Below are 17,068 nucleotides of genomic sequence, written 5' to 3'. Positions count from 1 at the left end.
AAATATACCTGTTTTCTGGTCAGTTGAGGCATCTCCAGTCACCTTACCTGTCGGTGAGTCCTTATTCTTTTTCACACAACTTTTGAACTTGTTGGCAAGTTCTTACAAGAGCAACAGGAGTTTCAGAAATAGTATGTTCTTCTATATTTTGTGAAAATTATGGTGAGGACAGAGTCCTTACTGAGTGCCCTCACCGAAGGATTTCCTAGCCCTGTTCTAAGAGGTAGCAGCCAACTTGTCAGTCGGACAGACATAGCTGACTCAAACTAGCCCAACCTATGCTGCCTGTTGCCCTAACAGACAGAAGTCATTGAGAAGACTGGCAGCTGAAGGGGTCATCTGAAATATATCTGTAGGAAACCAAGCTCATTAATTCCACTGCTCATGGAAGAACTCATTAATTGTTTATTGTTCTTAACTGTCCTCACTGAAAAAGAGAAGTTTTTACATTTGTTTTAAATAAATCAACGTGCAAGTGTCACGCCGTGCATGAAGGAAACGACCCACAGGGTTTGACTCCAGGGGTGTTGGGAGATGACCTCACTGCATTGGTTTCTTATGTCTGGCTTGGCCTTTTCAAGTGGAGAAGGCATTGTAACCGCAGGATAGACTTGATATTTTGTCCTCCTGTTGCTAGGACTTCTCTGTTATTCCTGTTCATCCTTGTCTGTCTACTCTAACAGTGAAGTCAACAGCTGAGGCCATAAAAGGGGTCCATTAGAAGGTAGCAAGACTCCAACCCTAAACACCAGAATATGTTTTTCCAAGCAAGAACATCTTGCTTTTTGGCTGCCTTATTGGCTCTTTTTCAGGCAGCTCTCAACTGTTTGTGGGGAGGGGTTAGGGTTAAGGGTCTAGCAAGCTGTGAGGTAGCTGGGAGGTTATGTTCTTGGAAATGCCATTTCTCTTTTCATTCTTATCAATTTACAGGCTATGCTTTTTTTGGGACATTCACCCTGTCTGAATTTCTCATGGGAGCTGTGATCAAGGTCTTCTCTGAATGATAAAAAGAGATGGTTCACAGTTAGAGATGAGATACACTGTCCAAAACCAATATTGACAAACCTGCATGCTGCCTGCAAGACATTTGCATTATGTTGATACCCGATCTCATTCTCTGCTACATTCTGTAAAAATACAGGTTTGACATACGGAGATTGTTGCCATAATGGCATGCAGTGGCCACACATAATTATAAAACATTAAAAAAGTGGGGAGAGGAAGTCTGGCTTCACTGATTCATGTAAGTGCCTTGAAGCACAGGATAATGCAGTTCTTAGAGATCTTCTTTCTACAGGCAGAAACACTGGTCATGCTGGGAGAAGGGCATATCATTGACCAGTACAGTGATGGGGTTTAGAGAGGAGCAGGTCTGAGTATGGAGGTAAAACACCAAAACAAAATAAGTTTTCAGTGCTGTACCAAAGGTGAGAGCAGAGAAGTAGTGCGTAAAGTCCTGAGTGGGAATAAAGCTGGGAGAGATGTGGGCCAGATTCAGAGGCTAAAGAGCATTCAGTGTAACTGAGGAAAGAGATTTTAAAGCCAATTTAGCTGCTTGCGATTAGTTTAGCCGTTCCCTTTGTCTTGGCCTCATCCTGCGGCACAGACCCTGGTAGCTGCCATGGCAACTCTGCTCCCCTTGAGGAATTCCAGTTCATTTAGGGCACTCTCAATTTTGCTGGTGAGTTGTTCTCAAATAGCTAAAGTACCCGCAGGATTTTGGCTCAGTCTCTTCCAACCCTGAGACTTTGGTATGCCTGTAAAGGGTGGCCTTAGAAAATGGGACATCTCATGCAAGAATTACATTACTGAATAAAAAGGCAAAACCATCTATCCTTCTTCTCAGATATATCCCAACCCATTCTCAATTCTTCCTACTACATACACAAACTTCTCTAGACCTTGTCCCCATTTCTCCTTGTTTTTTTTTATATGAGAGTGTAGGTTTGCAGCCCAGACTTTGTGTCTGTGCTGGGCAATATGTAGCCAGTGAGGAATTTCTACAAATTTCTACCTTACAGAGGAAAAGCAATGACAGCTTGCAGCAGTGGCATATGCACTCCTTCTCCGAGGCTCCAGTGAGGTAATTCGAGGTGACTTTTTTCTTTAGGAAGGCAAGCTTAGATTCTTGTTAGGAATATAACGTAAAAAGAACTTAGGTAACAGGGAAGAGTTGGTGTGTGTTGGAGGCCTTTGGTGAGCCACACTCACAAGGTCTCTAAAAGCTAGGGAAAACTAAAAAATACTTTTGTTACTTGTGAGTTGAGTGGGCCTTTTGTCCAGGAGATCATCTTGTGAAATGAGTGGGAATCTGAAAAGAGCAGAGGGGAAAATGAGGAGGCAGACTTGATTTCTGGGCCTGTCAGGTGCATAGCAACAAATGGTTGCAAAGCTATCAGCGAGTTGCGGCGTGTTGTGTGCTTGGAGGTAGTAAGGGAAGATGAGGAAAGTGAATAAAGGGCGGTGGAGCAGACCTTTAAATTATTTTAAGAAAAGTAGTAGTAGTGAGGTTTCCCTGGGCTTTGGAATAATCCAGTGCCAGAAAATTAAATTAAGGGACCAAATGGCACTGTTCACCCAATCTCGTTTCATTCAATTAGAGATTGATCTCCAGTTGCCACATTAAGAGTAGACTATAAAAGTTAATGGCATCTCCATGTGTGTTATTCACTACGCTAGTCTGTCTTACACCCCACTGGGATGCTTGAATCCTATTTCATGGCTCCCTCAAGCCACATAGAGGACAGCAAAATCCATGAGACCAGTGTTTTGCTTGCCACAGCTCAGGTGTGCAAGTCTTGCAGACCCTCAAAAGCAAAGTGCCTCCAGCCACCTGCGAGACTGAAATGCAGGCAGGGGCTGCAGGATCACCCAGGTTTGCCGGTGGTCACCCTGAGATCTGCGGGCATGCCAGCAGGCTGCCCGGGAGAGTCGGGTACTCCTCTCCAGCTGTCCTGGAGGGAAGCAGACTGTCAGCTGGTTAGGAGAGGGGCTCTTTGACACCATTCCTTGGGGAGTTTAACCCAGCGGGGTGGGGTCTTTCAGCCGCTACCTCAGTGCAAACAGGCTGCGATAACAGTGGTGGCCCTGGAGGGCTTCTCCTGGTGCCCAAAACGTACCCCCACCTGGGGCCACCCCCAGGCAGCCGCAGAGGTGCGCGTGCATCAGACCTTCTTCAGACCAGCCTTGTTTCGTGTGACGTTCCTCCGTTCCCCTGGGCGGGCTCTCCCATCTTTCTTCCAGAAAACCTTTGTTCCCCTTTCCAGTCTGTAGCTGGGACCCATGCACCCATCACTCCCCGCCTCGGCCAGAGCCGCTCTCTGTCTCCCATTCCCCCTCCTGCCTGCGTGGTCGGGAGCAGCTTCCAGCGGGCACAGAGAAGGTCTGGGCTGCGTGGCCGGAGGGCACACACGAGTGTTATGTTCCATGCAAACAATAGCATTAATGAGGTACATCCTGCAAAGATGGTATAAAGTAGACACAAACCAGCTGTGCCTCTCGTTTCATACTGAATTGTCATATAGCCCTTTTGTGTGATTCTTAATGTGTTCCACAGGGCTTCTTCATAAAGCTTTAAGAAGGAAAGAAAAACCCCTGCTGCATATATACATTGCAATTCTCATTAAATACTTTTGCCTTCATTTTCTCATCCCCTAAACTTTTCTCTTTCTGTGATTTGTTTTTCTTTTGTAGCAGATAAAAAAATGATGGCCTCAGCATCCACAGCAGGAAACCAGCAGCTTTACTCACAGGGAAGCCCATTTCAGCCAGGACATTCGGGAAAGACTTTCAGGTACTGTAGTCCAGATCCTGAACGTATCCGCTTCTGTCTGATAGTGGGGGACTGTTCCCCTTCGATCTAATGGAAACAAAACCCACCTACGATGCAAGGGCTTTCTTTACATGAATGAACTTTGCTTTGTGTATGTTTCACGCCTACGTGATGTCTCAGCCCTTAGGCTAGGCTTACAAGCTGAGATGATTTGATTGTCTCCGTTAAAAATAGTGGCTGGTAAGTAGATACTTGTTGCTGTGATGATGTAATTGGAAAAAAAGCTAAGAAGCAGCAAGAAATCATGAAGGGAAATAAATCTGAGCGGTGGTGGGGCAGGCTCAGAGATCTGCAGAACATTCAGCCAAGCTAGGAAGGTGCAAAGATTTGTTTTGCGCTTACAGCTGTCAGTACTTCTGCAGGCTGCCTTGAAGGGCATCAGTGTGGACACCTTATTAAAGGGAACAGAGGGATGCTTCATCCGTAGTCCCTGGTGAGGGCTGGGACACGGGCATGAATAGTTTTCTAAGGCAGCTTCCAAATACACATAAAGTGGTGGTCTGGCATTTTCCGAGGCATTTTTGCGTTATTCAAAGTGCGTGTCCTTGCCTACCAGCTGGCAATACAGATTTGGCTAATCTCAAGTTGAAGGTTTGCCTTAATTTCCAGTCACTTTTTGAGAGTGTGGTAACAGTGATTATATTTACGTTAGTGCCTTTCATATCATCGTTCTGGGACTGTCATACCGGAGCTTCATTCTCCTGTTTTAGACTAACTAAGGTTGTGAAAGTGAAGGAACAGCCGTTCAGAGGCTGTCAGTTCCAGGAGTTAGGAAATATCTGCAAATGATAATTTTATTTAAACCAATGTGTTCTTAAAGTTATAATTGCTAATAATCACAGTGTGGAGAAATAAAACCCCCGTGCTTGTGTTTTTTCAAATTAAAACCAATAATAACTTGGGGGGATATGACCGTAAATTAAAATGTCTTTTAAATGGATGTTGTGGATTACTGGATGGATGACTTGCCATTTTGGGGTTTGGCATGTTTTTTTTTCATTTCCTTTGTTAATTCCTGATGATTAACTATAGCTTTTTTCCTACTGCTGTTCTATTATGTCAAGTAATAACACACCTGCCAGCATTTCCACCCTCGATGAACTGTCCTCCTTGAGTGCTCTCCAGGCTGGTCTGTTCGGTTACTGAGCCTGAGCAGCCTTTAGGCACTATTTTGCAGACTCCTGGTTTTAAAGTACATATTCCAGATACAGTCCAAGCCCCTTAGTTGGTGGGACTTGCCAGTCCAGCTGGGAAGGTGTTGGCAGTAGGGCCAGCCCTCCCCAGCAGCTGTCGTGTGCTTCCGAGTTCAGCCGGATTTAGATGGACTTTCTGGTACACATTTCCCTCTTTGGAGACTCTGTGGTAGTAAGAAATAAAAATAAAATTAAAAAAAATAGAAAACAAAGTCTACAAAGAATTTCTAAACACACACTTTGCTTTTAGGCAGCTTAAGAAAGACAGAATAACAACTCCATATTCAAATGCCTGCCACGATTTGCTTACCACTCTGGGAGGGATTTTGTCAGCCTTCTCAGAGGATTCAGATCCCTGCTTCCTCCCTGCTCAGCCTTGTTTGCTTCTTTTCCCAATCTGCTCTCTTCTTTCTCTGTAAGATTGTGAAAATAGACAATAGGGGAAGGGACTGGAGAAAAGAGCAAGCTGTTTCAATTGATGCACAAAGGCATTTTTATATGTTGTGTCTTCATTTATATTCATTTAGATTGACATGTAAAGTAATAAATATATATTTTTTATATATAAAAATATATAAAAGCACATTCAAAATGTGTGGTTATATAGATTCAGTTGTTCAAGATGTCCATGAGAATAAAAAGGTAAAGCAGAGCAGTCCTTTGTAAAATTTTCCTTTTAATTAGGAGTTTCTGGGAAATTTCTCTGTAGTGAAATTCAGTAATGAGGAGACAACTAACATATAAACATATTTCCTTTGGAAATACCTTTTTTTTTTTTTTTTTTTTTAATTCCAAAGCTATTACATCAATTTAAGTTTCTGTCTTGATTATTCTTTTGCCTAGGTATATAACTGCATGCTCTTCTTTAGCATCAGTGGGTGAAAAAAGGAATTAAAAGCTCAAATTTTTTATATATAACACATACTTCTTCATTTCCCAGGCAGGAAACAAATAAAGAAGTACTTAAAAGTATCATCTTTTTGTCCATCTTCATTTAGGATGGCGTTTAAGCAAATGCTTAAATAGTGTTGATTTAAGCACAAATGTAAAATTAAGTAGCTGCTTGCATACTCTCTGCAAGCAGGTTTTTTAATGCATTAAATATTAAACTAGTATGGAGCTAAGTGTTTATGCACCGTGTGTTAGACTGATTTTATTCTTGCAAGCCCTTTCAAAAAGTTTATAGAAGTCTAATTCAAAATAATATTGCCCTCTGTGTCTATTCAAACTGACATTTTAGAATGCCAATATGTTTCATGGGTTTGTGATGGTTTTAAGTCACTTTTTATTAAGACAGATTGAACAATTAGTTTTAATGTGATTATCAAAATTTCCATATCTGGAATACTATTTGTGCATCGAGAACATATCCTACAAATGAGGCACTGTTTCTGTTCCTGTAGTTCATCTGTGGTACATGTGCCTGGTGTGAACGACATCCAGTCTTCTTCATCAACAGGCCAGAACCTGACACAGATATCGCGCCAGCTAAATCAGAGTCAGGTTGCCTGGACGGGAAATCGCCCACCATTTCCAGGACAGGTATTGATTAAAGGTGTTTTATTTTCATGGCCATTAAATCTTTGCAATCTCTGTGCTTTTTACAAAAGAATTAGTAAACCCCATGTATAACATGATTAAATGTACTTTGTCATTATCATTTGTGGTTGGAGAGAAATTGGTTCCCCCACTTCTCTTCCTTGGCAGGTTATAATAATTTGAGGCAGCTGCCCTATGTGTAACTGCATGTAGTTTGTAATAGCGTTCATCATAGTGGCAGTCGCTACACTGACATAAATCCCAGTGGAAGGTCTCGGTCCTGCGCTTATTTTTATATGTGCACTGAATGAAGTAAAAGAGGACAGCTGTTATGCTTTAGTATTAAGCCTGTGAATTAAAACTTTCTTAGACCAAGACCTTGCCCCCAGTAATGTTACCCAGAGTTAGCAGAGTTATCAGAAAGGGGCACATACAAATCCAGGCATGAATTCTGAGCAGAGGCTACCTAGCCTGTTGCCCCTCCGTTAGCACTGCCCAGTGGAGCTCACACTGTGTCGTGTGCTGGAGGAAACAGCACATCCCTCCATCAGGTGCCCTGTGCTGGACAATGTTAGCCCAGAAATCACCTCTTGTCCTGTGTAACAATAAAAAAACTGTTTTGAAACTTTGTTAAAGACAAATAATATGAAATAATCATGTCTGATCTGTCATTAATGCTGCTTTAATCACCCTTCACTTTCCATTGTTCGGTAGCCTAGAATGGCATGTTGGGGTGGGCACTAAATTTTTCAGTAACTGAATTGTTTCCACATTAATCACTGATTCTTCCCAGCCCTCAGTGTGCCATAGTTATTCTGTCACACCTGTTTATTGAAATCCAGTTATAACATTAACTTTTTTTTTTTAAATTATATGGAAGATGCTAAAAATTACCAGAAAAAAAAAAATTACTCATCCCTCTTACTGGCTAAATTCTGTCCAAGTCAACAGAATTTTATGTGAGTGTAGGGAAATTGGAATTCATTCATCCATCGTAAATAAAGTAAAATAGAGTTAAGCCTTGCAGAAGTGACATGTCATGCTCTCACTGTCATTGTGGAAAGCTTTAGAAATGTACGATTTCTTAGCTTGGAACTGAGCTGAAGACTTAATAGCATCTTCATCATGTTATGTGCCTGTTGGGATCTGTTTTCCTCCCCCAGCTTCCTTGCATTTGTCCAAGAATCATAGAATCATTGAATCGTTTAGGTTGGAAAAGACCTTCAAGATCATCAAGTCCAACCATTAACCCAGCACTGCCAAGTCCACCACTAAACCATGTCCCTAAGCACCACATCTACCCGTGTCGTGGTTTAACCCCAGCCAGCAACTAAGCACCATGCAGCCGCTCGCTCACTCCCCACCAGCAGGATGGGGGAGAGAATCAGAAGGGTAAAAGGGAGAAAACTCGTGGGTTGAGATAAGAACAGTTTAATAATTGAAGTAAAATAAATTAGAACAGTTAAATAGGCAAAGCAAAAACCGTGCACGCAAACAAAACAGAACAAGGAATTCATTCACTCCTTCCCATGTGCAGGCAGGTGTTCAGCCATCCCCAGGAAAGCAGGGCTCCATCACGCGTAACGGTTACTTGGGAAGACAAACGCCATCATGGCCAATGTCCCCCCCTTCCTTCTTCTTCTTCTTCTTACATACTGAGCATGACGTCATATGGTATAGAACAGCCCTTGGGCCAGTCTGGGCCAGCCATCCTGGCTGTGCCCCCTCCCAGCTTCTTGTGCACCAGGCAGAGCAGGGGAAGCTGAAAAGTCCTTGACCAGTGTGAGTGCCACTTAGCACCTATTTAACAACAGCTTAGCACTACTTAGCAAGAACCAAAGCATCAGTGTATCATCGACATTGTTCTCATCCTAAACCCAAAACACAGCCCCATACCGGCTACCAAGAAGAAAATTAACTCTATCCCAGCTGAAACCAGGACAACCCGTCTTTTAAATACCTCCAGGGATGGGGACTCAACCACTTCCCTGGGCAGCCTCTTCCAATGCCTGACTGCCCTTTCAGTGAAGAAGTTTTTCCTAATATCCAACCTAAACCTGCCCTGGCGCAGCTTGAGGCCATTTCCTCTTGTCCTGTCGCTTGTTACTTGGGAGAAGAGACCGACCCCCACCTCGCTACAACCTCCTTTCAGGTAGTTGTAGAGAGCAATAAGGTCTCCCTTCAGCCTCCTTTTCTCCAGGCTAAACAACCCCAGCTCCCTCAGCCGCTCCTCATAAGACTTGTGCTCTAGACACTTCACCAGCTTCGTTGCCCTTCTCTGGACACGCTCCAGCACCTCCATGTCCTTCTTGGAGTGAGGGGCCCAAAACTGAACACAGTACTCGAGGTGTGGCCCAACCAGTGCCGAGTACAAGGGGACGGTCACTTTGCTGGTCCTGCTGGCCGCACTGCTTCTGTTGCAAGCCAGGATGCCATTGGCCCTCTTGGCCACCTGGGCACGCTGCTGGCTCATGTTCAGCTGGCTGTTGACCAACACCCCCAGGTCCTTTTCCGCCGGGCAGCTCTCCAGCCACTCTTCCCCAAGCCTGTAGCATTGCATGGGGTTGTTGTGACCCAAGTGCAGGACCTGGCACTGAGCCTTGTTGAATCTCATACAGTTGGTCTCAGCCCACCGATCCAGCCTGTCCAGGTCCCTCTGTAGAGCCTTCCTACCCTCCAGCAGATCGACACTTCCACCCAACTTGGTGTCATCTGCAAACTTACTGAGGGTGCACTCGATCCCCTCATCCAGATCATTGATAAAGATATTAAACAGAACTTGCCCCAGTACTGAGCCCTGGGGAACACCACTCATGACCAGCCGCCAACTGGATTTGACTCCATTCACCCCCACTCTGGGCCTGGCCATTCAGCCAGTTTTTTTACCCAGCAAAGAGTATGCCTGTCCAAGCCATGAGCAGCCAGTTTCTCCAGGAGAATGCTGTGGGAGACAGTGTCAAAGGCTTTACTAAAGTGCAGGTAGACAACATCCACAGCATTCCCCTCGTCTACCAAGCGGGTCACCTTGTCATAGAAGAAGATCAGCTTAGTGAAGCAGGACCTGCCTTTCATAAACCCATGCTGACTGGGCCTGATCTCCTGGTTGTCCTGTATGTGCTGTGTGATGGCACTCAGGATGATCTGTTCCATAACCTTCCCCAGCACCGAGCTGACAGGCCTGTAGTTCCCCGGATCCTCCTTCTGGCCCTTCTTGTAGATGGGCATCACATTTGCTGACCTCCAGTCAACTGGGACCTCCCTGGTTAGCCAGGACTGTTGGTAAATGGTGGAAAGTGGCTCGGTGAGCACCTCCGCCAGCTCCCTCAGTACACTTGCGTGGATCCCATCTGGCCCCATAGACTTGTAGTGGTGTCGCTAACCATTTCCCCTTGGATTATGGGGGCTTCATTCTGCTCCCCATCCCTGTCTTCCAGGGGAGAATAGCTTCACTTGAGTGCGTTGATTGCCAATAACAGTGCACATCATTAGAAGTACCCAGAGATGTAATCACCTTTAATTTCTATTTGTGGAATTGGTCAGGCAGTGAGTTTTTCTTGGAACTGCTGGATTTCTTCATAATGTGGGAAACGGTTTATAAGCAGATTCTGTCTGTAGCATTATATGTTGCTGTAGCACAAGACTGCTCGAGACACTTCACCTCCCTTAGTGTACATGTTGTACACGTCTGAAAGCAGTCTGCAGTGTTTAATCATGCGTGTAACATCCTTGGAGATCCTATGAGGAAGCCATTACATAGATGAAAATGACAGCAAGTTGGTTTTTAATACCCTTGGATTAACTCAGCTGCCCAGTTAAAGCGAAGTGCGACTGTTTCTTCCCTCCTCCCAGGGCTGGTGATTCACACTCCCTCCCAAGCCTTTTACAAGGCAAAGTAACTGCTGCCTGTACTACTTAGGCAGGGAGAGAAAGCAACTCATTAGCTTTGAAACGTCTTTGACCATTTACTCCCAGTCACTGGAGACACTCGTCATCTGAGAACTGCATATGTTCTGCGAGACATTCAGATAACTGTGATTTTACTGTGGCACTGCAAAATCAAAACACCTGGCAAATAAAGGCGAATTCTTTATACCTGTTCAGTTTGAGATTAATCCTTGTAATGGAGTTGAAGGAAATCATGTTTTTCCAAATAGCTCGGATATTAAGTACATGTGAGTTAATCAGCAGGAGAGCCGTAAGTGTTGGTTTATAGTCTGTTGTGTTCCTTCTACAGCAATATGTTGGCTTTGACAGAAATGGAATATGGCTGAGACGGGAATAACATGCCTGTTCACATCTGCAGAGTTTATTTAGTCTTTGCTTTACACTGTTAAAAAGGGAGTCTGCTGTGCTGTTCCTCAACAGTAAAACATTCCTTCTTTTACCCTTTATTCCTCAGCAAATTCCATCTCAGTCTGGCAAGACTCAGTCATCTCCCTTTGGGATTGGAACAAGTCACACCTACCCAGCCGATCCGTCGTCATACAGCCCCCTTTCCAGCCCAGCCACCTCTTCTCCAAGTGGGAATGCCTACTCTAGCTTAGCAAACCGAAGTGCAGGGTTTGGTAAGTTGTAAATGATGTAACGCAGAAATGCACATAAAAATGAAACTCTCCAGTGTTAACTTCATTAAAAATCCTCCAACCTGTTCTTTTGGTGGGTCGGTTGGGAAGCTCAGGTGGTGAAAGGGTTTTGCTTTCTCCTGTTTTCTTCTGTCAAGCCCAGTGGACAGAGATGACCTGTTCCCTCCGTGCTGTATCTCCTCCACATCCAACACACTTCAGAATATTGTGGCATTTTATGATATGAGGGAACTTTTTTTTTTTCCCAGTAAATGGTGTCATGAAAGATTCAGAAGTTGCTTACGCTACTAGTACACGTCCTCCCAAATTGTGATCAGCCAGTTCAATTTCTTTTTACTTCTCAGGAGAATGCTTTACATTCTTTTCATTTTTCAACTTCACTGACGGCATGGCGGTGTCCTCTTGCCCAGAGATGGCTTGTTGGAGTTTGGCTGGAGACAGGACTTTTTTGTACCCCCACTGTTACTAACCTAATCAGAGTAGGTGCCATGTTTTGAAATGCTTTTCTTTTCCTATTACATGCTAATTTAGTGGCTTTCAGACCGTGACCCCTTGGTGAGTTTTCTGCACTCCACCAGCAGAATAATATTCAAGAGTAAAAAATATTATGAATCCATCAGTGATAAACACAGGTGGAGTCCATGAAAAATGTTACTGGCTGATAATAATGTGCAATTCCAAAAAGCATAGGTAGCAGTGTGCTAATGTGTGTCGTTTTCCTCTTGTCCCTTGAGAATAAAATTGGCACAGACCTGTTGCAGATTAGCCTCGCTGACTGCAGACCTGCGCTGCGTTGCCTAGAAGAAGTGCATTGAAACAGAGCTCTTCCCACAGAGCTTATTCATGCCTCCATTTCCATTTCCACCAGGCTTTGTACATTTGTTTATGAGACAGCCTTGTATTTCAGGCCTAAGCTACTTGGCAAGAACCCTTTCACCTAATGAGAAACATTTCCTGACCTACATCAGTTTGGATACTATTAATAACACAGCCTTCACAGAGACGAATGTCTTGAACCTCCGCTGGCAGTAACCGTTTTGCTGAAAAGAAGCATCGTTTGCCTCACTGAGTTAATCTCAGTGTATTGTTCGGGGGGGGGGGGGGGGGAACAAACCAAAAACTTGCAGCTTTCTTTTAAGGAGTAACTTAGATGAATTTTGTTTTGGCCCGTAAAATGGCTGCAAGGTTTCCGAGTCAGCTGAATTATTGGTTGTGGTAATGTCAGTAAGGGAAGAGCTGTAATTATCTACTTCAGATGTGACAGAAATATATCGCTACAGCCTCTTTACTTTCCTGTAAAATGTTCACTTTATCTGTTTTGCATGGTTTAGCTGGCAGCCAAAAGGACTGGATTAAGTACGTGTTTCTGTACTTTCTGAAGCCATGACTATGAGGAGTGACTAGTTTGACATGATTGAGTCTGGTTATCGGAGACCTGACATAGCACACGTGTGGAAGTTTGGCACAGAAAATGTGGCACCCTTGGCAGAGGGCACTGATAATCGGGGAGAATCAGATCTACCCAGCTTGGCTCTCTGCAGTGAGGGGAAAATAGGCAAAAACAGTAGGAGTAGTTATATAGAAAAAAAAAAAAAGTGGAGAAAATGTGTGGAGGAAAAGCATAAGCCTGGTGGCAAGCTTTGTAAAATGCTAATTCTTAGAAGGAGATACTGTAAATAATTGAAGGAAAATTATCCAAAAATTTTATACATTTGGGGCCAGTCTGTAGAAATACAGGGTAAAATGAGTCCAGCTTAAGTGTGACCGGTGACTGTACACATGAAATGTGTATGTGTAATAGGTGACCAAATTAATGTGTGTGGCATCGTGGTTTTTTCTGGTAGACTATTTAGAAGAAATGCACCTCCCTGAAATCATCACTTTAAGTGTATTTACTATAAAACCTTGCTGTTCACGTTACTCTGAAATTTAAATGGCCTCAGACTTTTAAGAATCCATCACCATACAAACAGGATAATAATTTGCTATAAGCTGCATGTTAAATAAATCATTTTGCAGCTGTAATATTGGAGGACAAGATAGTCCAGCAAACAACACTCTGCATTTAATACAGCAATGTCTGCATTTAATAAGGCAAGGCTGTTGTCTGTTGATCGTATTGTTTTTACATCTGCTTACAAAATCTTACATCTGCTTACATGCTTCTTAGATGAGTAGGTAACTGTGCACCCGCTGCTCTGCAAGACTTGGTCTTTTAAAGAGAAAGAGCATTCAGATGACGCAGTTTGGTTTTTCAGTGAAATGGCAAATATTCCTTATTAGTGATTAAAAAGCAGTGGGGGGATGCTTGAAAATTGTCCTCCAGTGCCTGGCTTATGGTGTCACTGTGGGCTTTGCCGTGAGCAATTCACCTGCCGTGTCTGTGCAGCCGCGGCAATGAGCTTCGCTCTCCGGTTGGCCCCCGCCCTGCAGTCAGGGCTGCAATTCCCTTCGGCTTCCACCCCGCAGGGGCTGGCTGTCACTCGGGGTCTTTTTTCTAAGACGCATTTGCAAACACAGGCATTGCTGGATGAAGCCTCAAAAGCGGCCAGGCGTTTTGAAAGAGCTGCTCTCTGACTTCTGCCCTTTCTCCCCCGCTCCAGCTGAAGGTGGCCAGAGCAGCGGCCAGTTCCAGGGGAGACCTTCCGAAGTCTGGTCCCAGTGGCAGAGCCAACATCACAACCAGCAAAGCGGCGACCAGCATTCGCACCCACAGCCCAGTCAGACCGAGGTGTTCCAGGTGAGGAGAGTTCACTGAGCCCAAAGTCCCTCTGACAGCTTCTCACTGCTGAGTTGAAGCACCGTGGCCCTCGATGACCAGGGTGTTAGCAGGGCTTGGAGCAGTTACCTCTTGCTGTGTGCTGCTGTAGGTCTGCACTGCTATTAGCTGGCATTAGCTACAACTGAGATGGTCTTTTTTTCTGCTGAAGAGCAGCATCTTTGCTGATTTAAAATAGTTTTCCCTTCTCTCTGCACCCTATACTTAGGTCTTATGTGTTTTGCAGGGAAGCCATGAAATAGTCCCAAACAGAGTGTCTTTCTTATCCTGGTGCTGGCCTCTAAAATCCCAGCCAAGTCCAATTAGACATCAATGTAATTCTCTTTGATAGTTCAAGCAGGAAAGGAGTCTGATACTGCGTAGAAGATAGTGGCCAATAATTTTTTAAGGTCAAACCCAGTCAGGTATCAGATAGCTGGTAAACAATCCTCTTCAACTACCTAATATTGTAATATTAGGTATAATTTTGGGCCTTCACTGCAGATGGAGTAGGACTTTATAAGTTAACTAATAAGGTCTCTGTCCTTGTATAACTTGTTTTTAAATTAGATCAAGACAGTTTGCAACAAAACAATGCAGATAAATGCAGAAAAGACAGTTCAAGCCCCAAGCAAGGTTTAGAAGTGGGGCACCTCATTATCTTTTGGAAGGTAAATTTACCTGCAAGACTGGGCTCATGCTCAGTTGCTCGCAGGAATGCTGCAGAAGAGATATTAGCCTGGAAATATTCCTGTGTGAATAAACCATTGCTTCACACAGGAACAAACAACATCACTACATCTGGAATAACTACCTGTCTGCATACTCTTACCCCGTGGCCCAGGCAAGATTAATCTGTTGCATCTCTCTCTGTTAGCAAAGTTTAATCGCTTTGCACGTACTTTAACCCAAAAGCGTATGCAGGGTAATTCCAGTGGAGCTGAGGACAGTGTGGTTTGATGGCCCACAGAGACACGGGGCTCCGAGCAGCGTCTTGCTTGTGTCTCAGGCAAGTGCTGTGTCCCAGCAAACATCTTATGAAATTAAGTGGGAAGGGGGACCAAGGGAGAAAGGGAGAACTGGACTCACCTGCAGAGCTCTTGGAGGTGACTGTGCGTTTGGAGGGGATTAGGACAACAGCTGGATGTGATGAGGAACTTGGATGAGCTCAGTTCAAAGGCCTCCGAGAAGTTGCTTGGACTGTTTGTGCCTGAAGCCAGCCCTGGGTTAGCTGCACATAAGGAGACAGGCAGACTCGAGAGGGGAGCTACCCTGCCGCATCTGTACCTGAGGAGACCTTGCTGCAGAGGCCCCAGCAGCAGAAATGCCTTCAGAGACGGAAATTTAAACAAGTGGGGGCAGCTACAACTTCCTCTTGGCTGGGGAGGAATGTGGGAAAACATAAAATAAGTGCAAGTTCTGGTCAGAAAATGAAGGCTGACCCTGGCAGCTGAGAAACTGCCAGTTGTGTTCATAGCCTCTTTCACCACCATCGACAGGGATGCTACAGAGACCTCAGATGGATTTTAATCTGTATTTATTTTGGGGTAACTTCTCAGTATGCAGCAGCTCTCAGTGTTCTCAGTTATTCCTTCACAGAGCAGATCCTGTGAGTTTTCTTATTTGCTCTTTAGGTTTTGTTTTATTGTAAGGATAATGAGCCATCCCTGGCAAAACTTGGCTTTGCAGTAAGAGCTTATTATTGTAAGGACTGACAGGAAAAGCAAGCGTAAACTCTGGTTTTCTCAGCAAGGGATATCTTTTCCCTGTGGCTTTGGTCTCCAGCTGAGAGGAAAGGTTGAGTATTTTTGAAGGCTCCTGCAGCGACCTCACTGGCTCAAGACACGTGGGAGCAATTACCATGAAATCCCATTTCTCCTGAGAAGTTCCTGCTATTTCCTCTGCCTTTGTACATGCACGAAGGCTGCTTGGACATCTTGTTAGCTGGGGTGGATGTCCAGTCTTCAGTGTTCCTCAGAGGACGAAGAGCAGTAATACATTCGCTTACAAAGAAGTTCCAGACTGCCGGTGAGACCCTCCCCAAACCCGTGCTTATACAGCAGGAGCCCCTTTCTGTAGGCCGCAGGAGCGTGTGAGATGTTGAATTCTTCCCATATAGTGAAACGAGAGAGTTTGCTTCTCTCCATATGTAACTACCCGTTCCAAGGGGAGCTGTTTCAGCCTGGGATGGGTATGGGGCAGCTCAAATATGCCTTACTCAAAGGAGCAATCCAAAACTTCTGCCCTGCTAAAGTCCTACCTCCCATTCAGAAACGCTCCAGCAAGTAGCACATAAACCTTAGCCCAGCCCCCTGCACAGGTCTGGTTTTCACCTTATTTATCTAACCTTTGGTCTTTTCTGGTTTTACACTGAAAAGATGAACAGGAAACAGTTTGTGTCTGGATGACGTGTCAGCAAGTGACGCTTGACTTTGATTTTTTCCTTATCGTGCAGGACATGCTGCCAATGCCGGGGGATCCGACGCAGGGTACTGGCAATTACAACATCGAAGATTTTGCTGACCTGGGCATGTTTCCACCATTTTCTGAGTAGCTTGCAAAGCAGAAATGGAAGTTCTTCTCCAAGGCCATTTCAGTGTAATTTTGGCTCTGCTTTTTCTGTGTTGCATTTCTGTAGAAGCTACTAAACCAGAAGACACATTTCTCATGTTTCAGATAGTGGTGTAGGGCTTGCTCTCTCCTCCTTGGGGTGCGTCAGTGCCGACAGAGGAGCTCCAGCACTTGTTAGTGTTCATTGACAGCTCCATTTTTTTTTTTATTTTTATTGTCATCTACCTCAGAGATGAAAAACTTTGCTTGATTTAAAAAAAAAAAAATCTCTGAGTCTTAAATATTTGAATGTGAATGATACCTAATATTTCCTTTGAATGGTAATTTTTAAATAGATAACGAAGTAACAAAGACTAACAGAGAAAAGGTAAGGTAATGTCTTGTTACAGTGCCTACCGCTCAATTTCGATGCCTTGCTTTAAGCTTAAGTTTCTGGAAGCAGACACAATATTCTGTTTTCTTTGATCCTTGTAGTTTTTAGGTCACTTTAAATGTGAGATTAAGCAACATAATGTAGGCCTCTCTCACCAGAAGATTCAGCTCCGCCTTTTCTAACTTAAACTTGAATGTGTGTACATTTTGGTACTTTATG

At 44.2% G+C, this 17,068-nt stretch overlaps 1 protein-coding gene across 1 annotated transcript in view; it reads left to right on the top strand.

Annotated features, from left to right (window-relative positions):
- The window catches only part of ARNT2 (aryl hydrocarbon receptor nuclear translocator 2), a gene marked incomplete at both ends in the record, with an annotated part of 106,165 nt that extends 89,706 nt beyond the window's left edge, over window positions 1–16,459 (top strand). Inside the window, 5 exons of the mRNA XM_082321033.1 lie at window positions 3,694–3,793; window positions 6,429–6,567; window positions 10,964–11,129; window positions 13,751–13,887; window positions 16,361–16,459. Coding sequence (XP_082177159.1) covers window positions 3,694–3,793; window positions 6,429–6,567; window positions 10,964–11,129; window positions 13,751–13,887; window positions 16,361–16,459 — 641 coding nt within the window. The remainder of the gene's footprint in view (window positions 1–3,693; window positions 3,794–6,428; window positions 6,568–10,963; window positions 11,130–13,750; window positions 13,888–16,360) is intronic.
- Window positions 16,460–17,068: the final 609 nt, after the last annotated feature.

This window comes from Platalea leucorodia (genome assembly GCF_965183815.1).
Source record: "Platalea leucorodia genome assembly, chromosome: 9".
Lineage (NCBI taxonomy): Eukaryota > Metazoa > Chordata > Aves > Pelecaniformes > Threskiornithidae > Platalea > Platalea leucorodia.
This window is presented reverse-complemented; position numbering and strand designations above follow the sequence as displayed.